Source organism: Vidua macroura, chromosome 3, assembly GCF_024509145.1.
Source record: "Vidua macroura isolate BioBank_ID:100142 chromosome 3, ASM2450914v1, whole genome shotgun sequence".
NCBI classification, from domain to species: Eukaryota; Metazoa; Chordata; class Aves; order Passeriformes; family Viduidae; genus Vidua; species Vidua macroura.
The window spans coordinates 62,179,645-62,205,647 of NC_071573.1; the positions used below are offsets into that span (position 1 = coordinate 62,179,645).

The window sequence follows — 26,003 nt, forward strand, 5'->3', positions numbered from 1 at the left end:
TTGTACAGTCAAACATCTAGGGGACTAGTCACAATCCTGCTGAAAGTTACAGCCTGTCTGTTCTTTAATGTCTGTTTTTGAAGATGATCCCATCCACCTGTTCATTTTCCTACTCTTCACGCTTCATTCTTCATTCTCTTCACGCTCTTCACTCTTCATTTCCTATTCTTCACGCTGAGTGTGTCCTAGTCTTTTCCTTATGTCCTATATGACGTAAGGCAATAAAACCAAAAATGATGCAAACTGGTTTATGGATCTGCCGGTCCGGTTTGTGCTACTTCCACCAAGCGTTGCTAGGTGGCAATATATTACCTGGAAAACCAAGAGCTTCCAGCCGCCGTCGCCTTTCTCTGCTTCCGACCGAGCTGGGACGTGCCTGGGCATCGCTATGCTCCGAAAGTGGACAAGCCCTTGGAGCGGGACCTGGTGAGAGCTGCTGCGCTCACACAGATCTTTACTGACACTGGTTTTCCAGACACAACTGCACGGCTGAATTCTACTGGAAAAATTCTTTGTGAACCCAAGAGCAAAAATAAGAGTGTTGTAAAAAAGGAAATGTATCCTTCTATTGTATAAAGATAGCACTGCCTGGGACTAGACTATTTCATATTCTCGATTCTCTGAACAATACAAAGTTGAAACTATCTGTTCAGCGTGAAAAGCGTTTGTTTTCCCCACATAAATGATTAATTGAAACCCCCTACATATTCAATCATATTTTTTAATGAACTAGGCCAATTTTTGAACATTTGTATTGCCAGTTGGGTTGAAAAACAGCTTTAATAAAGATGGAGAAGATGCATTTCCAGATACATATTTCAGCCATGCTACAAATACTTAAAATTGAGTAATCTTACATATATGTCTCAACAAGGACACGGAAAGATTGGGTCATATTTGCATAATGTTTAGAATATGCAAAACACCAAGTAATCTTCATTGAAACCATTTATTTCCCTTGATCTGGCTGCTGGCAAAACTGATGGCACGGCTGTGTCAGCCTCAAGTTTACACAATTACAGTTTAATGCCAGGGTAGTTTGCGGCTTGCTCAGCACTTTGGCCCAGCTGCCAGAGCTGGGTACAGGTGAGCGGCACCTGGAGCCGGAGAGGCACAGCGGCCAGGAACAGGACAGCTGGAAAGAGCTCCCACTTAGGCTGACAGGTAAAACAGATGGATGTGAAAATGGGGAGCCCAAGTCTCTCCTTGTGGCGACGTGGACAGGGAGCTAACATCTCTCCTGCCTGCTGCGCAGCCCCAGGCACAGCAAGTGGGGGCCCCGCCGCTCCTGGCTGGATGCTTCCGGCAGCATCCGTATCCTAACCTGAGACCTTGTCGGAAGCCAGCGGAGAAAGGAGGATCGTTAATTACCCTGACCTGGATAGAAACACGGGGCTTGGTTTTCAGGGATGGGGGCGATCGGTGCAGAAAACAACAATAATGACGACCTGCTCATGTAGTATTTAGCAACCTTGGAGCTGACATGTATGGTCTGCTTCAAAATTGCTTAAATTCAGGCAGAGTTCTCGCTGCTTGGGGTCACGCCTGTACGGATGTGGTATGAAGACCTCTCCTGCTGGCCCCAAGTCAGCCCCCAGCTCTCGGGGGCTCAACAAGCTTTTGGTGCCCTTTGCTCGGCGCGGGGCTGCCCCGACACCGCCGCTCCCGGGCCGCGGGCAGGCGGCTGCGGGCCCGGCCCGGCCCGGCGGCCGCGGCAGCGGTTCCCGGCGGGGCCCTTTCTCCGTAGCACCGCCCGCCTGCGCTGCTCCGCCGGCGCCGGGCCGGTCGGTGCCGGGGCCAGGTCAGTGACCGCCCGCGGCCCTGGGGAGGAAAAGGGGCCTCTGCCGGGGAACGGGGCTGCCGAGGCGGCGCGGGGCCCCGGCAGCGTCCGGGCGTGGGGCAGGCTCGGGGCGTCCCGGTGCTCGCAAGGCCTCGGGGCGCCTGCGGCAGAGGCAAGGTGGCTTCGGGTGGCTTCGTCGGTGCTTCTGCTTAGCCCTGACACCTCGGGTCTCGCTTTGGGAACAGCCCGTCACCGCCCACTTCGGCCCTGCTCGGCACTGAGCCCTGCCTTGACGGTTGATTTAACATAAATCATTCTGTAAAAAAAAAAAAAAAAAAAAAAAAAAAAAAAGTGTCAGAAAAGCTTCCCCAGGTCAGACCGTGCAGGGAGGTTGCCATTGCTTCCCGGAATTCATTGTGTGGAGCCAAGGAAGCAGGTGACGGGCAGTCCTGGTGTGGTGCTGCTAGTTCCCAGTGCTGTTACAGGGGGACAGGAGAGTCGTGGCTGCGTGGCTGGTTCAGACCTCGGTGTATGGTTTTTTGGTGTTGCTGTCGACAGGAGCACTTATGGGTAGTGGTGGTAAGGGGAGAATAGTAAAGAACAGTGAATTAAGTGGAATTCAGAATACTTCTTGACTACAAAAGTTACACTTTTCAAGGCAACCATTGGGACAGCATCAGTATTTGCGGTTACAGCTAGAATTGAATTCATGTGTTCATGGTTCAGGGTTTGGTGACTGAAAGGCAAATGGTGGGTTGGTTGTGGTTGTTTCCATTCCTGTGAAGTTGTGCATCTGCTCTTAATGGTCTCTAAAACATACCTAGTGGGCAGTGAACTTAAAAGTGTTTTCTGCCACTGTTATAAAAGCTCCTTTGATGACAGGTGTGAAGAGAATCTGTGAGGATCAAAGCATTAAAAAATAAAGGGTCCAAGTGCTTTTTGCAGAAAATAACAGATTCTTGCCCTCTGGTGTGAAACTCAAAATCTTTTGCTCACCATGGGAACCAAAGTCAAATGTTTTTAGGTAGTGTCATCTGTGTTTATGGAAAGGCTTCCTTTGTCAGTTGTTTTGCATCATTAAATGCCATTATTTTTCTGTGGACTTCAGTATGTTTCTTTGTCATTTGTTTACTATTCTTCAAAATAATTAAAATGTGATTAAGAGAGAATGTAATTGTTTAGGGATAGAAGGACAATTCACATCTAAACTCTAGCCTACAGGGATCATTAAAAAATCCAAAACTAAACAAAGAACACATAATTTGGAAAGCCATAGCTTGCTATGCCCAGAAACAATGAAAATAACAAGAAAAAAAGGAAAGATAAAAGCAGAAATGAGGTGTAAATGGTCAGCCAGCTTAAAACTGAAGCTACAGACAAGTTTTTTGTTTTTTTTTTTTACTTACAGTGTTAAAAGGTTTTTCTTCCCCCAGTTAATTTTTATTTCCTATATACATTATTTGATGCTATTTCAGTTAGTTAATTTGGACATGTTCTCACTTCTTGTTCTCTTAGCTTCTGGATGGATAAACTTTGTTTCTAATGCTGACATCTTGAAAGTAGGAGGCCCAAATCTTTTGCTCTCTTACCGGTAATACAGAGGCTAAAAAATAGTCCTTTAAAATGCCGGCTACTTTTAAAGCCCATTTTGAGAAGAGTCAAAAGGCTTTTAAAGTAACTTGCTGAACTGGAGGGACTGTTGATCCCATCTAATTTGTCTACAGTGCAGGTACCAGAGACAATGTGCTAAAAATTTGAGCAGGGCTCAGCAAGTTTGAGAGCCATGACATTTTGAGAAAGGCATGAGGGATCAGTCCTCTAGTTGGGGAGGCAGAATCTCCTCAGCTCCCCAGCTTTGTTTAGTTTCTGTATTTGCAAATTATGTTTTGTCAGTGGGTTTTCTGCTGTTGATCCCTTAGCATGCTTATGATCTGCTTGCTTTCAGCAGTGAGAAAGCCAGCTGGGAAAGTGATTGCCCTCAACTTGCTTCATCTGGTAATTATTAGAGTGGGAGAATCTGTTGGGCAAGGTGTTTAAGTTAACCTAACCCACGCATCATGGAAGGAAAGTAGAGAGATGGATAAGTGGATGAGGTAGGTGGAGGGCTCTGTAACCTTGAGGTGAGGGGTGGTGACAAGCAACTGGCAACAGAGGAATCTTGCGTTTGAGTCCTCCCTGCTACACCTTTCTTATGTCTGAAGGCAGGGTCTAGTGACTCTTCACTGTGAGACCAAGCTGGCCTCCTTTTGGTTTTGAATCTCTTTTCTTTGTCCTACACCATAATTTATTTTCTTTCCTTATTCCCTATAATAACCCACCAGCCCACTGCCCAGGGTTACAGTCAGTTGTTATTTTCACTCATTTTCAACCTACTTTTTTTTTTTCCTACAAATGGGCTAATTTCATGCTTTGTTTCTCCATCACTTTGCCTTTTTATCTGCTTACATGCTATAGGATCAGTTGTGCCAGCCTCAGTACTGGGCCACCACTTGCTTTCCATTGATTGGCCACTACAGGAACCTGGTGAAGCATCTGCCAGTCATGGTCACTGCTCTCTAGTACAGGTGAATGCCTTTTAAAGTGACTGGTAAGCGACCCACACAGGGTTGAATTGTGAGTCATCTCATCATCATCCTCAGTTCACATCTTCTAACCCTTCTTCCCTGTCTTTGCACTTCTGTGCTTGTGGCTGAAATTGCAGCTGCCAAAGGTCTTCATCAAGTCAGGTTTTCTTGTTCTTCTTGACCAAGTGCCCTTGATACCTTTGGTAGTGTCACAAAAGTGCCTTTCCAGTTGTTTTTTATTTAATCAATTTGAATTTTTTCTCCTTCCTGAGACTGATTTTATGTATTTTGTCTGTTGAATCCCTTTATTTCTGTTGTGTTTAATCTCAGTATACCTTCATCCAAACCCAGAAATTCATTTGATGGGGTTTTTTTTCCAGTATCTGTATCTGCACATCACACCTGTCACATCCTGCCCCAGATGAAAGGGCATGCTTATTTCTCTGATGTATTGAAAACACATCCCTGCATCTTTTTTTTACTCATTTTCTTTTTCCCTGACTTGTGCCAATAATTCAGGCACCATTTTTGAACTGGAATTTTTCTTGCTCATGTATTTTAACTTGCTGATTTAACTTGCTGTGTAGTGCAGTGCTTCTTGTTTGATCATACAGCTCCTAAGATTCAGTTCTCTGGTTTGTCTTCTACCCTTTCTTCTAGAAAGTTGCTACCCACAGCCCTTACCTCTTACTTTGGCCAGGTATCTTAATGTTCAGTGACAATTGCAACTGGCAGCATTGCTGGAGGTTGTTGTTTGATACATCATGTGTTACGAGACATTTGGGTTGCAACAGAGTAGTGGTAATGGCAAGGGCAAATACCCTTGTTCAAGACTTAATAATTTCCAAAAAAATCTACTCAGGGAGTATTGATGTTGGTGTTATCCCTATTATTAATATGTTTTATTTACATTGTAAAGAGTGAATTTTACCGAGACAGTTGCCAGAGGCTGTCAGAAGGCCTCTGATAATCTGCATGCACAAAAATACATAAATTGTGAATGCCTGCATGTAGATACATGTGCTGCTCATGCATAATGTGTGTCAATCCTTTGTATGTGTTTATATTAACCCACAGTCTGCTACCCCACAGGCAAGAGTGTTACAAAATCACTTGATTATCAAATGGGATTTAAACTGTTGTTTTATGTAAGAGGTACAATAACTGTGGAATGGGCAACTATTGGTGCTTACACTGTTGGCTTCTCTTTTGGTTGTCACCAGTGGTATATAAAGCTGTAGCACTTAAAACATGTGAAAGATGCTAATTGGCTACTGTTATTCCTGTACTGTCAGGTTGGGTTTTTCTTCATTGTAGGAACTGTGCATAAACTCCCTTTGCTACAGAGGCTAATGGGTATAGCATGTTGCCTATTTAAAATTAGACTAAGACTCAATTTCTGTAAGTATGTATAAATAGATGTGATTATGCTAAACTGAAAATCTGAAAATTTTAGTGTTAATAAATATCTCTTGGCTGGTCCTACAACATTGTAAGTATTACTGCAGCATCTTTCTTTCACTGCTTTTATGCAAAATACAGAAATAATCAATCTCAGTCATGCAGTGAATTGTGAGTGCTCTGTACTGATTGAAATTCTGGATGTTGTTTGCCAGATATCAGCAGAAATCCCTTTAGGCTGAGAGAGCTCTAGCTCTTCCTATCATACTTTTCTTGAGTGGTCAACTCAGACTGAACTGTTAAAATAATCTTATTTTTATTAAAAAATAGTATTGGGCACTGACCGGTACTGCAGGAGATGCTTGTAAAGAAAATAATTCAAAAATTATACCTTGCATGAGTCATTAATCATGAGTCATGATCAGCAGGCAGTGGTGTCCAATTTGTTTTCTAATCCCGCACTTGCTGCTGTTCTTTATTACCATAGTGATAATATTAAAGAGCTGTTAATGCACATAACCACGCAGTTGAAAATGACAGACTCTTTTTTCACTGGAATAAAATTTCCATATCTTAAGTCTGTTTTGCTCAGTATATTTCTTGTCATGAGAAATTCAGTAGTGTATAAAAGTACTGAAAAAAGTTTAAGTCAGCAAGTCGTTAAGTTAGCAGAACAGCCTTTTTGCCCCCTCCTCTTTGCTTTCAAACCAGTCACTGGGGCTTCCTAGAGAATTCAGCTAGTCTGTTTTAATATGAGAACAGGGGACACTTTGTATTCATTAAAAATTGGGAGCTGGTTGTTCAAGGTACACTTTACAAGGAAGGGCTGCACTGTCCATGTATTTCATGTTTGTTCTCTCCTGAGCAAAAGCTAGCAGCTGGATGGAAAGTTTTATTGCTTTAATATATGCTGAGGAATTACTACTGAGGTTTTAGAGAAAAGGGAAGCCTGTCTCTCTCTTGAGAGACTGAATATAAAAAGAATCAATTAGGAGAAATGAGCTTTAGAAACCCATTTTCACTCTTTAAATAAAATTTTAAAAGCTCTGAAAGGTGGTAGTTGAAGTGTTGCAGACTGTTAGAATGTGCATAGATGGAGAGTGTTTGGGTGCAGCAGCAGTCAGGGAACATTTTTTATGAAATAATGAATCTTGTAATCAATTAGATTTTAAACTTGATTAAGATTTTTAATTATTTTTATTAGTTTATATTTTGGAAAAGTTCATCATGGCGGATTAAAGCCTTGTTTGCCAACAGATATTAAAAAATCATCCCTTTACGTTTTCTTGTGCATATGATTTTATAATGCATAGATTTGTGTAGGTCTTACTAGTTTCTTTGTGTTGAGCTTGTGAGATCCTGTTGTATTGGTGGGTGAAGTTTGGCAGGACAGGTATGAATCTACTGGCATAGATGGCTCTTCACAGTTGCCTGGTATTGGTGCATGTACCTTCACATCCCATAGTGTGGTTGCTCTGCAAACTCCTCCTCCCTTTGAATGAGAACTATACCTGCACCAACAGAAGCACTTTCAAGTTTAGTGTAGAATGGTACAGCCAGTGACAAGATAAGTGTTTACTTGACAGGGCTGTTCACTTGTTTCATTAGGAGCTAATTGTGTGTGGTTTTTAATGTGCATTTAATTGATCATGTGTAAATAATAAAGGTTTTAAAAAATGTTCAGTCTGTAAGATACCCTGAACAGAGCATACAATATAGCTGTCACCAAATTCTGTCTCAGTGAATGTGTTTGTGTTCTGAGTTCACCTTAGAAAAACTTTCCAACAACTGCTTGCCAATTTTGAAAGTATCTTGTTTCTGCCAATTATGATTCAGAAAAAAAAATTAGCATCTACAAAAAAATGAGCATCTACCATGTCTTCTGAATGTCTTTAATGGCCAAGCCCATTAAAAAGTAAGTTGGGGCAAAGGTAGGATTACTCTGTCAAATTGCAAAATAGCAAGAGGTTTTTTTCACATGCCCTGTGGGGGTTCTTTTGATTCTCATTCTGATTGTTTTCTGAGATGACTTTATTTCCAGATCAGCTGTTTTCAGTTCAGGCTTTACTCAGTTTCTTTCAAGTCACTTGTAAACTGCTTTCTACAGTAGACCCATTTCCAGAGTAAATAAATTAAGGCAGAGATGCAGATCAAGTGTGATATATGTTAATTACTGTCTTGTTGTCATACACTGTAGAGTGGAAATAGCAGAGGAATAAGCCATGGGTATACTGGTACACAGAAATACTTTACAAGTATTATTACCTTTATAAAAGGCAAGTATGGCGCTCAATGCATAATACTGTTGCACACTTCTCATCCTTTGGAGCACTGCACAGATTCTGGGCCCAAATGAAATTAACTCAAAGTGCTACTGGGATGACTGGGAAAAGCACATAGCAATCAAAGGCTAGGCTGACTAATTAGTTTTAAGATGGGGTATGACAACTGTGTTAATGGAATAAGGTGATAGGGAACAGATTTCGATATAAGAATGATCTTCAGTTCTTAATTTTTAAGTTCCTCAAGTATTTCTCTGGGGAATGTTTTGCTGTAATACTTGCTACAGAAAAGCAAGAGATCCAGATCTTGAAAGTTGTGGGATTTGATAGGATTTTTCCTCCATTATAGGTATATTTTTAGAGGGAAGGGTGAGGGAGGGTTTGGAAGAATAATACAAAGTAAATTGGTCTAGTGGAGTACATAAGAGTCTTAGTTTTTAGCCCATAGTTTTTGAGCCTCTTTTGTTTTCTGCACACAATAACTTTTTTGGCAAATTTTACAAGGAAATATTTTAAAAGGTGCTAATACCTGGCTTAACTACTAAAATCACTCCATAAAACTCCTTCTCTTAACTTTGTGGGGATTGATTCAAACCAAGAATTTTGCAAATATAGTTTGCAGTGATTTCTGTCAACTGTTATGATTGTATCACCTTTATATTAGTTTCTGCTGTCATACTTCCCTCTTTCTCAGAGGACTGAAGTGGATTTCAAAGGAAATTTCCTAATTTTTTTTCCCCTCACTCTATGTATTTCCAGAAATGGCCCTTGCTCTGTGGAAGAACTTTCTTCAGATTACAATGGAAAGAATACTACAACAAAGAAGGTTGTCACTGTATAATGGTGCTGATGGTTATGAGGAAGAATTGATAAAGAAGAAACTTCAGCAGTTTTCTGGTGGATCCATCATCCTTTCCAAAGAAGACAATGGCATTGCAATACTTACTTTGAATAACCCAAAGCTAATGAATGCCTTTACAGGTATTAATTAGTTGATGGGATTGCTGGTTGGTTTTGGTCTGTCTTTTGTTCAGTTACCTGTTTTGACATTTTGCCTAAAGAAAGTGAAACACTTTGCTTTATCACACCTTAGTTAAAAGAATAAATGTGTAAGTTTTATTCAGATGTGCAGTAAATGTGTCCAGTGTTTTGTGTAGTAACTTTGCTATAAATGTCAGAAGAATCTAAGAAATTCTCAATGACACAAGGACTGTCTTGCAGAAGGTGCTTCTCTCTGTGTTGTTTAAGTGTTAGCACAATTCTGCCACTGAGCTCTTTCTGGCATCTCCTCTCATTTTGTCATCACTGCTCTGAAAATATGGTAGGCATTTTTGTGGGCGTGAAACGATGCCACCTCCCTTTTATAGGTGATGTAGAAAGAAAGAATGAGTTTTCTGCTTGGTTCTTTACCTAAAGCCTTCCCTGTACATTAAACTTCTGTAGTTTGGTCTTTTCCATATACCCAAATTGGTTTCCATTTGTTCTTCATTTGCCTTATGTGTTAAATATCAGTGACTGGTTAATTAAAGATCAGATGAGCTGGGTATTCTCAGCTGTTGCAGGTCAGTGATCTATTTAATATGCTTTTACACTGGAGAATACTTAGCTATCAAAACAAAATGCCCTATTTTATTAATCTTGTATTATTGAGAGGGTTTTGTTCTCCGAGCTGTTTGCTGTTTCTTCTTAATTATCTAGATTAATTCCAATTTATGCCACTCTCTTCAGATGTGAGTGGCACACATCCAGGGTGTGAATCTGCTTGAGCTGGAGCTGTGTATAAGCCTTTACTGTAAGAATGTTTTTATCTTTTAATATTTTGATGTGGATGCATTTGTGTCATCTTGCTAATTTCTTTGTTGCTGTTCTGTCTTCCTGCCCAGTTCTCACTGTTCCTTTGCTGTGAGCAAACATTTTGCAACATACTAGCAAAGTGTGCCCTTTACATGCAGAATGTCAATCTAGTCTTTCCACTAGTGATTGTTAGCTGAAAGGAACCTAAGAGAGCAGCAGAATTGGTGGTAATGCACCTAGATGGTTCTGCATTATCTTTTGTTTCGCTTAAAAAACTCATGTATAAAATCATTACCTAACTTAAGAAGTTGTAACTAAAAAAATGTTAGCATAGGGATTATCCTTCTGCATGCCTCCCTGTCAACATACATGCTGTTATACAATCATAATTATATGGTTGTTTCTCCTTTTTCTACAGATTGGTTTCTATTTTTGACTCAAAACAAAACTGTGTAATGTACACCCTGTAGACTGTGTGCTTTTAGCTTATTTGTTGTGGAAATTGAAAGGGGCAAGAGAAATTAGCTGTAACAGCAAAAGGAGAGAGCAGACTGGGTTTTTCTGCTCTTTGAAGATGAGGAGTAAAAACGTCAAATTGCTTAAACCAAACTTTCATAGAAACTGGCTAATATGTTCTCTGTTTTCTATGTGCTCGGCAGAAGGGGCTCAGAAGTGATTGGTAGCCATGCTGAGCAGGTGCAGCTGCCATTTAGGCAACTGATAGCTGTTCTTTGCCTATACAATGTTCTGTGTAATGTTAATGGGCTGAAATTATATCCCACATCTGGAGTTGAGCACCCAAAATTAGCAGATATTTTCTCTCTGGCTCAGTTAGTTGTCTGTAAAATAATTTCTTCTCTCCTTACAGGACTGCTGTGAGAATAACTTATTAGTGTATGTCAATTAGATGCTCTAGTAGCAAAGAAGAGCTACAAAAACCACTGAGGAAATTAATAGCTCTGTCTTTGCTGTGGATCCTCATTAGCATATAACAAATGAGCCATGGGATCAGGCAGTTCTATTTTAAAGCAGTCTGTAGAGCCCTGTAGAGAGCTGTACTCCATTTTGCTAGGCAATAGCTACAAAAAATTGTTCTGAAAAATCTTACTGTTAATTCAAGAGATGCTGCTTCTTTGTTCTGTACACCTGTGCTAGAAACTTTTGTTTTCTTGGGAGGGAGAGTAGAAGCAAAATCAGACTGGTCCTTTTGCTGCTGCAGTGAATGGTATGGCATCTTAATTTATACTGATCTTAATTTCATTTTTAACATTATTATTTGTAAAATGTAGTTGCTGAGAAACTGCCAGGAACTTAATCCTTTGCCTTCAGTTGTGTATCAAATAATGCTCTTCAAGGGGCAGGATGGGGTGTGCTACCCCTGAATTGCCTCAGCAGAACCTGGCTGACTTCATCAGCCAGAGCCTGTAGATACAGCTACTTCCCCATCAAATTCTATTGATTCTGTGTCTCAGAGCTTCTGAATAGTGGCAGATGTGAATTTATATATCCATGCATGCTCCCTCTAGAAAGCTGCAAAACATTATTAAACTGTTGAGGGAAATTCTGTTTTCCAGGCATTTACTTTACACAGCAGTTTTTTATCTCAAAGGAATTGTGTTTATTCTAAGCTTGAGCAACTCCTGAAATCAAAACCAGAACAAAATTGTTGGCAAATTGCTAATGGGCGATATGGAGATTGTTATGCCTTTTTTCTCTTCTTAATTGGAATCTAATAGCCACCTGTTTGAAATGGTCTCTCTGGAAACAAATGCTAATAATGTCAGCTTAAGCCTGGTAGAACCAATTTCAGCGACCCAAGCTCTCACTGAACTAAACTTGAATGTAGTTTAAAAGAGAAGAAAGCTAGGCTGTAGGAATTAGAAAATAAGGATGATAGTTTTTATTTTCTACAATTTACTTGAAAACATTTGTTCTCGGATTATAGTTGAAATGCAAACAAATTATTTATTATTAATTCTGTAAAGAGCATGAACTTCATGGTATCAAATACTGAAAGACTAAGATTGGCAGAATGAGGATTTGCTTTAGTGTTGTGCCTTCTTCATTATATCAAACATCAGGAAATATATCTGTTGGTAAAATAATAGTTCACTGTTGTCAGGAATGGAAAAGAGCCTCTCACAGGAACACAGAACAGGCTCTGGCCAGTGTCTCTTGTCCCCTGCTATTGCATGTAACAGGCTCATATGGATCCTGCATTTTTTCAGTTAACTCGACTTTTTTCTTGGAATACTCTGTGGAAAGACTCTTCAATACCTCACTGCTTTGCCTATTAAAAGAACCACAAACAGGGTTCTGCTGTATTTGACTCTAGCAAAGCTTGGATGCCAGCCCAAATACCTTTTTGTTAAGAAGACTTAAGAAGGAAAATATGCAGTAAGTGAAATCCACAGGGTTAATGCACACAACTTTGAACAGCAGCATTTGCAGAAAAGTTGTTGAGTGTGCCATCAGGCTGGAAAAGCATTTCAAGTGAAGACCCACAAAAATCTCATCTAGGTCTAGTTCTGCTCAGTATTTTCATTCTTGGCTTGGATGATGAAACAGAAGGTGAACTGCTGAAATGGTCAGATGACCCCATATTAGGAGAGCTTGCAAGATTATTTTTTGGAGTAGAGGAGAGGCATTCAGTGATCTTGATTAGCTGCTGCAAAGAACTCAAGATCAACATGGTGAAATTCAGTGAAAACAAATGTAATCTGCCACATAGAAAAAGCATGACCAAATTATAAATCTAGAAGGGAAAGCAACTGACAAAACTGCTGGGATTTTTTTAGAGGATCATAGTATGGACTTGACAGTGGGTAAAAAATACCCCAACTCAATGCTATTCTGGTATATAATATGTAGTGTCCACTTAATTACTGACTACCTCAGAAACATTGTCAAACTGTGTTATTGCAGTGGCTGAGACCAAGCCTAAGGGAAAAATACTTGACTGACTGTTCACTCTTGATGTGGGACAGTGAAGCTTATTTCATAATGAACGTTAAGAAAAAAAAACATAAGAAAGAAAACATAAATGTCCCATGGACTAGCTGCTAATGGGAGATTTCAGAAGAGGACGAGTCCTGTGCATGCAGGCATAGAGTTAGAAAAACAGCACTGTTGGCAGAGGAGAGAGTCCTTGAGAGTATTAATCGAAGGCACATTTCTATCTGAAGAATGTAGGCATGTCCGTCTAAATTCTTGTCAAAGAAGTGTAAAGCTGAGAGTGTCATCCACCTGTATGTACATTGCTTTCTGAAATTAGTTTCTGTAAATGTTTTCTCTTAAGTATATAACTGGACAGAGTCCTAGGCATTCAGAAAGGAAGAGCTTTAAATTAATGCAAGTACATTCCATTGCTGTGGAAGATGCTGCTGTCTAGGATGAGCTCTAGAAACAGGAGTTTGTAGAGTTCCATGTCAGGAGGGGTAATTAGGCAAATATGATGTTTATGATGTATTATGATGAATTGGATGTTTAAACAAGAAATAAAAAGCTAGTACTGTATGATGATGTGCTTTATAAAGAGTCTTTTTAGAAAGAAACCTTTGTTAATGTTGACTGTCTGCCAATTGTTTGGGCAGGGAGGAATGTCAGTAACTTCAAAATGACTAGTTGGGCAGATATGGATGGATACATATAAATTCATCTGTCCTGAATGTATGCAATTACAAGCAGAAATAAATCAGACAGAGGGTTTTTGTTTGTTTGTTTGTTTGTTTTGTTTTGGGTCTTTCTTGAGTGTAAAACAAATATCGTTCACAATTTTGGGAAGTGCATCCTTGGAGAATAAATGCATGTCAGTGATTATGTGCAGGATTTAAGATGATATTTTCCCTTGTGATTTTAAGCCCATCACTTATTAACTGTAACTTGGTTTTGCTGGTGGAAAATGTAACAAAAAACATGATGATGATAATAATTTCCTGTTAAAAATTTTGTTTCTCCCCTCTTGTGGCAGGTACTATGATGGTTGAACTCCGGGAGAGGGTAACTGAACTGGAAAACTGGAAGGATGGCAAAGGTCTTATAATCCATGGTGCAGGAAACACTTTTTGCTCAGGATCTGATTTGAATGTTGTCAAAGAAATATCCAATTCCCAGGCAAGTATTAATACACATTAAGGTTATGGAGAAAAATTAATTTTTTGAGATTCCGTTTAGGCAGAGGTGTTGCACTACACTTCTACTGCAATTTGACATACAAGTCACAGAATGGAGCTTTAATGGTCAAAAAAAAAATGCTGTCATCCCCTTCAAGCCATGGTTTAAGTGTTATTCTAAATGATTCATAACTCTTAAATTCCTACACTATATGTTCTTTTTAGCCCTTTCTTTTAAAAATGTCATTTCAGTTGCTCACAGCAGTATATGGTGAATTTACACATCAGATAAACTGTGCTTCCATAGTTTGACCTTTAGAAACAGATAAAAGTAATAATTTCTCATATTCTAAAGTAAAAAAAAAGAAATTTAAGTAGAATAGCTGCTATTACAGTGTCACTACAGAAAGGTTTCTATTTTATCAAAACTGTGCTTGGACTTGCATGAAATCAAAGAACAGATGCAATTCTTGTGCTGTACTTGAGTCATGTGAGTCTTGTGTGTCTCTATGAAGTTGAAGAGGTTGTGGTTTGATGGCAAATTTTTGCTCATGCCACCCATTTGGACAACTTTCACATGTGCTACTGTTCTTTCCATGGATTAGTATGTGGACTTGGCAATGTGTGAAATAGGGCTTTGCCAGCTGCCGGGGAAGAGGGTCTTCCTGCGCTGCTCTTAGACCTGGTTTGCAGATGTGGTATGTGCCAGTGCTGCTGCTTTTTTGTGGCCACTGCAAGTTTCAGGATTTAACCACGTAAATAAAACACTTAATTGGCTCTTCCAGTATGAATATCAACAGAAAAACTGGTTAATCTGATATTTGTCTTTAGTGATGATTTTTTTTTTTTTATTGATGAAACTAAATATGATAAACCCCACAATGTCTTAGATTTTATTTCTGGCCTCGTAAAATAAAAAGGACAGTTCAGTTTTCAAAGGGTATAGGATATTTTGTTTCCTTTTGGGAACATCACAAGGGAGATGCTTTTCTTAGTACAGAAATGTCATGCTTTATAGATATAAATGGATTTGGGGGACATTTTCATCTGGATATTTTATAAGAACTGGTAATTTTAAAAATATAGATGTAGATGTGATTTTTTTCGTAAATTGATTTTTTTTTTTTTTATCTGCAATTCTTAACTTGTTTGAGCATTATGCCAACAGAAAAGGAGCTGAAGCCAAGCAAGGTCAGTTCTTTTCTTATTTGCAGTCTAGGCTTTCCTTCAGAGTTCTGCATTCAGTAAATCTCAGTGATTCTGCTTCCATACATTTTGTATTCTCTCTGTATTCTTATACAAATTACTTGGAGCCACTGCACTGGCAGGGAGGGCTCTTGCAAGGACTAGGTTTGATAACAGATATACTGGACAGAATGAAAAATATATATGTTATAACTTTGTTGAGAATTCTCTGCACATAATCTAGATCTCATGCTAGTATTGAAATTAAAGCCTAAGAATCACCAGAAACGCTCCAAGAATAGTTAAACATAGTTGCTTTTCTATTTCCTTTGGAGAGTTCAAGCTATTTATCTTTTACTGAGAGTTTCTTTATAATAGCTCCTAAAGCATCTGTTTGGTGGGATTTAATAGTCTTTATTAAATAAAGCTTTACTAGAATATGGAATAGCATTTGCTGTTCTTCAGTCTTACAGAACTCTTCTCTCTAACTTGATGCAGATGAGTGTTTCGTCTAGTTTCAGGTTAAGTTTTCTGTCCACAGGCATCTTCAAGGCAAAAAAAAAAAAAAAAAAAGGTGAATAGCTTCATGCCTGAACTGGTAGGTCTTTCACAGTATCACAGAATATTCTGAAATATTCTGAGTTGGAAGGGACCCACAGGGATGATTGACTCCAACTTTTAAATGAACTGATTGGACCCACAATCTGTCATTATTAGCACCATGCTCAAACAACTGAACTGTCCTTTATATTTTTTTTCAAGGCTGCTTTAGCCCATAGCTTTTAGTAATTGCAGAAAACACTTTTATTGTATCCAACCGGTTGGTTGAGGGAGAACTGTATTTTCCATAATTTTCGGTACAGTTTGTTTTTTCCTGTGGTGCAGAATCGGCAGAATAATGGCCAAGAATGTTGAAGGATTTTCGTGCCCCCTAGTGGCTCTTTGTCCTCCTCTTCCGCTTCATTCTTTTCCTCTTTGTCCACCTTCTCCCATGTTCAGTTGTTCCTAACTCTGAAGCAAACCTAGGTCTCCTGCCTGTTTTTCTTTTCTGAGTGCTAACATTACATAACCAAATCACAGAAGGTAAATGAATAGTGGAATTTAAATAAAAAATATTTTTCCTTCTGTCTTTATAAGGCTTTGTAAATTATTCCCAGAGTAAGAACCTCATTCTGGAGTGAGACTTGAAAAGTTGTCTAGCTGAAAAGCAAGAATAGCTCTTGAAGCAACAGCTCAGAGGAAGAAGCTCAAAGAAGAATTTAGCTTTCCTTGGTCCCTGTCTAGAAGCCCTAGGACATAGGTTCCCAAATATAAGCTGTGGAGGGAGGACTTTGGAGCAGTTGGAGATAATATGGAAATTATGTTCTATCTGTAGTGCAAATGGGTTCGAAGCTCTTGCAGCAATAAGAGCCAGCATTACAGTTTTCTACTTTATGAAGGTGACTTTCTTCTTCCCTGCCTCTCCGAGGCCCACACCAAGCTATTAATCCTTTTCTTCCATATGTAGTACATTTTACCTCCCTTTCTGCTAGTTAGATGTCTTCTTATTTCAAGGACGGTATTAGAGCTGCAAATATAATTATTCTACTAGACTGCAGCGAATACCTCTTAGAGTATTTTATCTGAATAGTAGCCTTATTTTTCTTGTCAGGAAGTTTTGAAGGGTTTATTGCTTTTTTTTTTTTTTTAAGGTGTGTTTTCTGTGCAAGCATTTTTTCCATAGGATACACAGTAATCTCTCTACCACCTGAGAGAATGAAGACTTTATTTTTGTCTGCTCAGACATAAATGCATTTTTCAAGTTTGTCTGTTCTGGAATTAATCTTTAATTACCACTTTGGATTTTGTCATGAGTTGAGAAGGCCAGTTTGAATGCAAGGATTCTGCTGTGATGAAGTGAAAAATCATGTTTTCTAAAGAGCTTTTGTGCAGCTTCATCGTGACAGTTGTAATATGGGAATTGTGCAAGTCTGTGTCTGAGAACTGGTACCTTGTATGTCTGTGTGGGCTTTGAACTTAGCTACTAAGGCAGCTATCACAAAGGGTTTGAATGTTCTTTAATTTGGAATGAAAATATTGCTACTGTTCTTAGAGGGTGTAGGAGATGGCTACAGTGATAATTAAAAGCCTTTTTATAAATCAACAGGTGCTAAAATTTTCAAGCAGCCCATTAGTGTAGTAAAACTAAATACACTGATTTTTGTGTAGCAATTGTCATGGCAGTCACATCTGCCACAGATCTGTGCCTAAACATCATAATGGTGGTTTGCTTTGGGCAGAGCAGCTCTTGGGAATACACTACTAAAAGGACAATAAATCACCTGAAATTGGCCTACTGTTATTTCAAGGTTCTATTCCAAAGACATACTGAAGACTTACTGCATATATTTTCTTTCCCTGAGGTATGAGTCAGAGGCTTTTAATTGAGGCAGATTGTCTAAATTTGTCAGCTTCTGTAAAATTGTGTTTTAGAAATTAGAAAATTCTGGTAAAGAGATGTTTGGTTTGGTTTCTTTGGACTTTTTTTTCTTTACTATTTGAAAGATGTGCTGAAATTTTTACCTACTTGTTTTTTATTTCTGCGGTGTCCAAACATAATTTTTTATCTGGTATAAATAATACATGTTGTTCAATTCAGTATGTATATGAACATGGTGGTTCTGGATCATTTAGCCCAGTTATTTGTCAAGTTCCTGATTAATTCTAGATGTCTGAGAAAGAGGATAACAACAGGGAAGGCAGATAGATAATGATTTTTTTCTCAAAATATTTTCTTAGCTCCCAGCAACTTGTGACTAAGCCTTCTAGAGCTAGAGGTGTTGCCTTCTGTGTAATAACCTTTTGTTGCTGTGCCTGTTGTGAGTTTATGTAGTTGTTCTTGAATTCGTGTAGAGGGTGTAATACCCTACTGCCAGGTGTTCCACATTTTAACTAAACATTGTAGGAAGAAATATTTGTTTTGAACGTATTTTATTTGGAACCCTTTAGTTCTTGTAGTGGATTAGAAGTAAACAATTGTAACTTTTTTACTGTTGATTGCAAGGAGATGTAAAACACAAAGGATGAGAGACATAAGAACAATCTTCTTTCAGGTTTGGTTTTTCATTTGTTTTGGTGTTTTGGTAGGGGTTTTTTGTTGTTTTGTTGGTTTGGTTGTTTGTGTTTTTTTTTTTAGCTGAGATGCTTTTGGCCTAAACAATAAAAGATTAAATTGGTAAATTGTATCTTGTCTAAAACTTGATGGATTTTGGAAAGTAAAAAGCACACTGTGGCTTTGCACAGAATTTAAAAACTCAGATTTATGTGTGTTCAACTTGAAGTGAGAAGAGGAAATTAAGAGGAAACACTAAAATTTCACAGCATAGAAATTCAGTATTGCAATTACTTTAACAGTGGCTTAATTTTAACTGAAATGTGTATAAGTCAGTTGCCTTCTGATTTTTTTTTTAACCTGATTTATACTAGGTTTTCTATTTGTGCATAGTTGGGTTGGGCTAGAATTTGGGCAACATGAACCAGAGACAAAACCCAGCTGAAGTAAATATAAAGAATGCTTACTCCTGTTTACTTTGTCTATGTGTTTAATTGCTTCACATTAAGATCATATAACATTTTTTAATTTCCTATTCATTGTAGGATGGGATGAATATGTGCATGTATATGCAAAACACCTTAACCAGACTCATGAGGTAATATATTTTATTTACCTATTTATGAAGCAATAATGAGTATAAGAATGTATTTTGGCTAACTCTTTAATGAGATATTTAAAGATAAATATGTAGTTTTATGTATGTAATTTTGAATCCCAGACCTTGTATTCACACATGTTAATCAGGTAGGTATTTATGGATTAAAATTAGACCTTAACATTTTGCAACTATTACACTTTCCAGAGATTGAAAAAAAAAAAAAACCCAAAAAAAAACCAAAAAAAAAAAAAACAAAAAAAACCCAAAAAACCCCAAAAAAACCCACAAAAAACTAGGCTTATATGTGTAAAGCTAGGAGATACCCAGAATTAAGGAAATCTAGGCCCTCAGATTTTCTGAAACTCAACCTCTCTAACTCATTGGAAATTGATAGCTTTTAAATAATAAGCAGCAACAGGTTATGCAGCCTACATAGGTAATATTTATTTGACATATTGATTTAATCTTCCCACTTCACAAGAGGAGTGTGTCAGTTCTACCATCTGGTAATTCTGAAAAGAACACCCTTTCCTTTAGACTTAGCTTCCCTTAAGAAGTTACATTTCTATTAACTACATTTGTGGTAGAGTCTGTGTTTTTCTGCTTAGAGCTCTTTGAAGATGAATATTCTTTGTTTTCAAATAGTCTATATGAGAAAATGTTATGAATTAACATTTTTTCTGTAAAATTACCCAGGAGATTGGAAACTTACATTAGTAGTACTGTAAGGAATCCTCAGGATTGGAAGACATTTGCATAAGCTTGTCTCCATGTAATCGAAATTGATGGGGCAAAGCTAAGGGGAGGAAGATGTGTGAAGATTAAGTCCCCACCTCAGGTGTGTAGACTTAGCGTATCTTTAAGCTGTGGTTCAGGGGGAGCACTGAGCTGCTGTCTGGGGACATCTGTTGTAGATAGGATTAGTCTCCCTCAGAGCTGAAGCTGACTGTGATCCTGAGAGAGATGCCTCAAATGGATTAGAGTGTGGATGTAGCCATTTTGGACCCACATCTTCTTCTTTCTCATAAAGCACAGGAAAAATGAGATTGCCCTCTTCCAGTGGGTTCTCTTGTGCCATGTATTGCATGAACTGCAGCTTGTAAGTGAACTTGGACTGTAAGTGTTGGTGCTTCTGTTGAAGGAGAACTAAAACCAGACATGTGGTTATAATTAGGATGCAGACTTCTGAATGTGGTTTGTAAACTGCTCAAAAAGCTAAATGTCTCTTCATAGTAAATGATGAAACAGCTGTATTAGTGTGCAAATTCTGTAACTAACCAGCTGCCTTCATTTCTTAAGGAACTTGCCTTATCCTAAGTCACTGTTCATTAGTATTCATTTCACATCAGCAGTGGGGAAACATACTCTTCTTTCCCTCTGTCCTTTGAATTACCTTGAACATGATTAAATACAACACCAACAAAGGTAACAGATTGCTGCTTTCCTCAAAAGATTTTGTCTGCAAAAAAAGTTTTGTTGATGACTGAGATAGTAGCACTCTGTTTGAAGAAGCTGCTGAAGCTGTCATGGTAAATCTCATTAATTTTAGATAACCCAGCCCTTCAGTTCTTTGTGTCTCTTTCTGCTGCTTTCTGTGGTGCCCTGGCTTAGAGTAGAATCTTGTGTTGCTGTCCTGTTACTCCTTGCAGGCAGTCTTTTTAGGTATATTCTATAGCACGTATTTTTCGTAACGTGTGTTTTTCAGTACATGATCTTTATTTTGATTCCATTTAAAATTTCTGTGTTGCTTTTCCATTTTGGGGTTCTGTATCAATTATGCGATAGTAATTTTGACATAAGTGTAATTGGTGTCGTGCCGATTGCCCACAAAGATGTAGTTATTTGATAAAATTGGAACAGCATATTTTTCTCAACTTTTACTGTAGAAATGGTTTGGTTTAATTGTTTTGTAATTTCTGAAAGTCTAAAAGCATGAATTTTGCTTACTAAATTCTCTTGTGCAGGTTGCCTTTGATCAGTGTTGCACTAGTTCAAGGAAAAGCTTTTGGAGGAGGAGCAGAACTTACCACAGCATGTGATTTCAGGTAAGGTTAACATTGTAGTAGTATTGTGTAGTATTATGTTGGGTCAGTAATTTACTGATTGTCCAACTGAAATGTGAGAAGTAGGAGGAGGTATCACTTCTACCAGGAGTAAAGATCCTGGGTTCCAAGGCATTTGCAACGAGATTTTGTCACCAGACTTCACAGGAAAAAAAAGTTGTGATTTCTGCAAAGTGATGTGGTTTGGATCACAGTGTAAAACAAGAGTAGTAAGGAACTTTAGCAACTGACTGTGTTACACCAGTCCAAGTAGGTCCAACTCACCCTTGAGTGAGAGGTAGGAGGGTTGCAAAATTGTGTATCTCCCTGTGTCTCTTTTTGTAAATGTCATAAATAAAAATAAATAAATCACTACTCTTGTATTTCTTGTTCTGGGTTTATTATTTGTAACATAATTTTGTGCTACACAGCTATTGAAACAAGAATTTGAGGTGCAGAGGAAAACAACTGAAGTTTCATCCCTGTTTTTTTTTCCATGCAGATGCAGGGATTTGCTAGCACAAAACAACTGGCAAAAAAAGAGGGCTTTAATTAAACAGGCAGAACAGGAATGGGAAGACACTAAAGTAATAAAATGTCACTTTATATAAACTATTGCTAATGTGCAAACAGCCTACAGATGTAGCAGGATAAGCACAGTGAGCAGCATCTCTGAAAATGAGGAGCTTTTAGTGAAGTTTTCATCTAAGAAAAGGAAATGTGCTCTTGAAAAGGGCCATAGTGCCTGAAGTGGGAAAGGAATTACCCCGAACAAGCTGAAAGAAGGTACACTCCAAAGTAAAGTAAACTAGAATATTACAGTGCTGTTCCAGGTATCAGGAACAGACTTTGAACCGAGGATGTGTTATCTGCATTGTCTGAGCCACTTGGAAGCAATCTTCCTTTGCTTTGAAAGTAGATGTGGCTGGATCTTTTTTCATATCTGCTCAGCACACAGTGAGCTGAAGCCCCAGCTGTGATGTGAATCCAGGCTGTGTTACAAATAGCAGAGAGGCTTCGTGTTTGACAGCTGCAGTGCAGGCAGGAGAATGCACCTGGGAGACTCAGCAGACCTTTCTGTATCTGTGAGCCTGTCAACAGAAAGTGTTTCTTGTTATCTCTAAATAGGCGTTTAGGGAATGAGAATATAATGAAATGGAAATCTTTTGGCTTTCTAAAATATGTAGTCTCTACTTACACTCCAGCTATGCTGTTTTGACATGCTGTGTAATTATAGGCATTATCAAGTAGCTCTTATTTGCATGAATTGAGCAGCTGCAATTCCTCTCATGCAGTGCCATAATTTTCATAATAACTACAGCTGTTGATCCATCTTCCATTACTCTCTACACACCCATCCAGTGCAACTACATAACAGCGATTCAGAGGCAGCAAATGGGACTTAATTAATAACAGCAACAAGACAGAGAAACATACTCTGTGCTGTTATGGCTCTTGAATTTGAGAATTTTAATACTAGTGAACAAAATTGCAGGGTTTTTTTGAGGACTGTAAGTAGATATTAGTGGAATAGGTATTCTGTCCTCAGTCACTAGATTACAAAAGATGAACATGAGACAGAAATCAGTGATTTGTTTTCTTGTTTGAATAAACTGTTTGGACATTTTATTTTTTAAAAACAAAATGAGTTTCTTGTGGTTGCTTTTAATTTTAGATTTTCAAAGTTCTGTTTTTCACAGTCTCTGTTTAAACTACCAAACTGCTTAGTTTTGGCCTGAAATATTTTCTTATTTTTATCTCTGCCACTTTGTACTACATTAACTATACTGATATAGTTTGAGCAACTCACTTGAACCAAAATGACCTAGGTACCTCCTCTGAAATGTGGTCTGGCAGCATGATACACATCTCTACTAAAGTAGAAGTGTGGACAAATCCAATTTTAAAATAGCTGAGGTGGTTTAAGATATTACTGATAGATTCTTCCTGTAGGGTTCTTGTGGCTAATTGTCCCACTCTGTTTCAAGCTGGCTCGTTTTAAATTGGATTTGGGGGGGCTTGTGGGAACTTCGGTACATTTATTGCTGAAATAAGGACAATGATAAGAAGTGAAAGCATCTTAGGTTAGTCCACGTTTAATCTGGAGGAAGAAGTCTTCTTAAAACATCTTCTTCAGTCTTAGCTGTTTTATGTGTTGTTGCAGTATGGCTCTCCAGAAGAGCAGTATCCTTATAAAGATCATAAACATGTTACTCGGGGAGAAAAACCTCAGACCACTCCAGACAAGGGCAAGGCAATTAATTTCCTTTCAGACTTTTTCTGATATGAAAATTGGAAAGATAAAGCTTCTGACACTAGAATTATTTATCTCAATTATTACTGCAAAAGTGGGTAATGTAGAAGGTTGCAAGTATGAAACTTGCTCAGACAGCTGTGCAGTTTAGTAATATTTTCAAGAAAAACTGACTTTTTTTTACGAGTGCCACAGTTGAGCTCATTAAAATGGCTCGTGTTTTCTGCTGCCAAATGTTAATGTATTTTACATCTCTGCATGACACTGCAGCCATTTCAGTGAGGTGCAGAAGTGAATGTGATGTTGGATTTAGTGATGGAATTTTACAAATAATTGAGGGGCCTGTTTTCCTTTATGCAGAAACTTGAAGTGTGTCATTTTGTGCTTAGACAATGTGTGAAGGTAAGGAGAACGGATTTGGCAGGATTGGTTGAGGACTTACGGACAGGAAAACGGGAATGGTAGTGGATTGTTGGCAATAAGCTGACAGATACAGGGAAGAGATAATTGGTAATGAATCCATTTGTGCAATTAGCAGATCACAATAATCTCTGAGTGCGGTCGCTGCAATGCGCTACCAAATAATAGCCAGAATAACTAACTTTGAATTCTGAGCTGTCTTGTCTTCTATTTCATATTGGTGCCTTTGAGAAATTTCGCTGGGGCAATGTCTGTGTAGGTCTTTTACACACGTCTACAACTTCAAAAATTTGGTCCTGCATCGCCTGGCAAGTGGACTTCCATGGACTGAGTGCTTCTGAGACACAGACTCTCTTTCCCCCTACCTCCTTTTTCCTCTCTAATGCTGCTGCAGTCCAAGTAGAGGTGTGTCTGTGTCCCTGCCGTGTTAATAAAATTTAAAAGTTGGTGTCTTGAGGCAGAGGGTGAGAGTGCAGGCATGGAAAACTGCCCATTTCTCATACCATTGATCTCACAATGGGCTCGTAGGTAGAGACAGCAGTGATTTTCTTCTTTAGAAAATAAATTAATTTCTTCAGCTGTAATTGATGTTGCACAGTTAAATTGCAAAGGGCCAGTTTCATTGCTGTTAAAAGTGCTGAGCTAACTATTAGCTTATGCTAAAAATACTGCATTTATCAAATTAGCCTTCTTTCATTTTAGTGGTATGTTTTCTGTATTTCTGTGAAATATGTAGGCATGCTTAGTATTACATTTTAAGATGTTAAATATGTTCCATGAAACACTTAGTAAGAGATACAATGAAATCAAATGTTATTAAATAGCTTTTGGTGTGTGTGTTCCTGTGATAATTTATGTTTATTTGATTCTACAAGTTGTATTTAGTGCATTAAATGCAACATATAGGAAGTCAAAGCAACAGAAGATAATCTAGTTTCTGCATAGGTGTAGCTACACTATGACCAACTTTTCAGTTGTTTCACCTTTCAAAAAGGAGAAGTGGAGGAGGAAGCTGTAAAGATTTTAGTATTCTGCAGTAAACTTTTTTAAAAATAGGTTTCAGAACATCAGAGCACAGCACATGAGCTTCTTTGGAAATCTTTTACTCTGTACAAGGATTTGGGCTTTTAATTTTATCAGGAGGAATATTTAGGTGCACAAGATACCGCTGTTTGAAATAAGGGTGCCTGAGGACACAGTAACATTTTTCATTGGGTAGAGCCTGATATGAATGTAGCAACATGGGGTTCACATATTCATGAATTCTTGCAGAGTCCAGGCTCACAAAGCACTTTTCATTCATGTGACTGTAACATTGCTACACATCATCAGAGAAGAATCAATTGCCAAATCTGAGAGTGGGTTCTCTGTAGAAGCCTAAAAGATAGGGGACTAAAATGTGTATGTTTCAAAAACTGATAGCTGGATAGCCATGGAGCCAACCAAGGATTGTTGGTAATGACATACTGTGACAAAGAACAGGATGTGGGTGGAGAAGGGGTCCCTATAGAGGTACAGTAGCACTTTTCTGGGACAGATGTCCTTGTTCTGGGACAACAGAATAAGCACAACACAGTACAAGGCAAATGCAGGAATGAGGTTGAGAAATGGACATGCACTGTAGTGGAGGATTATGACCATCAAAGACTCTTGAAGCCTCCAGCCTATTTCCAGAAAGATCTAGAAGAAAGAACTGGCATGATAACTAATTTGCACAGAAAGTGAGAAGCTTACCTCCAGAACAGGATGAACATATCTATAAAATGTTATCCCCACAAAGCCTGGGCATGTGTGCACTCCAGGACCCTGGATACTCCAGCTGGATCAATGCTGGACGTAGAACAGGTGATCTCTCTAATTTTCTTTCTTCCTTTCTTTCTCTCTCACACTCTTTAATTCATATCTCTCTCTCTTCCCTTTCACCCTACCTTATCCAAAACCCACTGCTGTGTGCTTGTGTTAGGAGGTCAGGGACTCGAATAACCATGTCCATGCCAAGTGTGTAGATTATTAATAAAACTCTATAAGCTTTTGCAAGTCCTCTGACTTTGGACATTCCTTTCAACCATAAGTGTTTATGGATCTTGGGTTCTCCCTTCTCCTTAAGGGTGGGACACCACATTCTCACAGCTTCAAGTGCTTGCTGTGTGGCATAGATCACATTTCTAAACTGTACAGAATTTTGGTCTCATATATATATACATGTGTGTATTTAAAATCTACTGCAAATCAGTTAGCAGTTTTAGACTTCCAGTGCAGTCCTACATCACATTTTTAGAGCCCTAGGGGGTTTGTTACTACAAGTTTCTGGTTATGATTTTAAAAGTCTCATATTGCCTGCCTTTAAGAAGGCAGTACATGGTACATTTGACATCTGGTTAAGTAAGCACTGCCAGAAATGGGCTCAAGAGCTTTTGTTATTTGCCTTGTATTTATGGGCTGGTATTGGGGGGGTCTTTTACCCGTTTTCATTTGGG

At 38.6% G+C, this 26,003-nt stretch overlaps 1 protein-coding gene across 8 annotated transcripts in view; it reads left to right on the forward strand.

Moving 5' to 3' along the window:
- The first annotated feature begins 1,013 nt into the window (after positions 1-1,013).
- ECHDC1 (ethylmalonyl-CoA decarboxylase 1) overlaps positions 1,014-26,003 on the forward strand; it is a 40,748-nt gene continuing 15,758 nt past the window's right edge. Inside the window, exons 1-7 of one of the 8 annotated variants that reach the window (XM_053972717.1) lie at positions 1,742-1,801; positions 3,726-3,873; positions 4,235-4,344; positions 8,787-9,008; positions 13,792-13,934; positions 18,755-18,807; positions 20,775-20,855. In XM_053972717.1, coding sequence (XP_053828692.1) covers positions 8,789-9,008; positions 13,792-13,934; positions 18,755-18,807; positions 20,775-20,855 — 497 coding nt within the window. In that variant the 5' untranslated portion in view covers positions 1,742-1,801; positions 3,726-3,873; positions 4,235-4,344; positions 8,787-8,788. The other 7 variants (XM_053972721.1, XM_053972722.1, XM_053972719.1 and 4 more) reach the window with 7 other exon arrangements.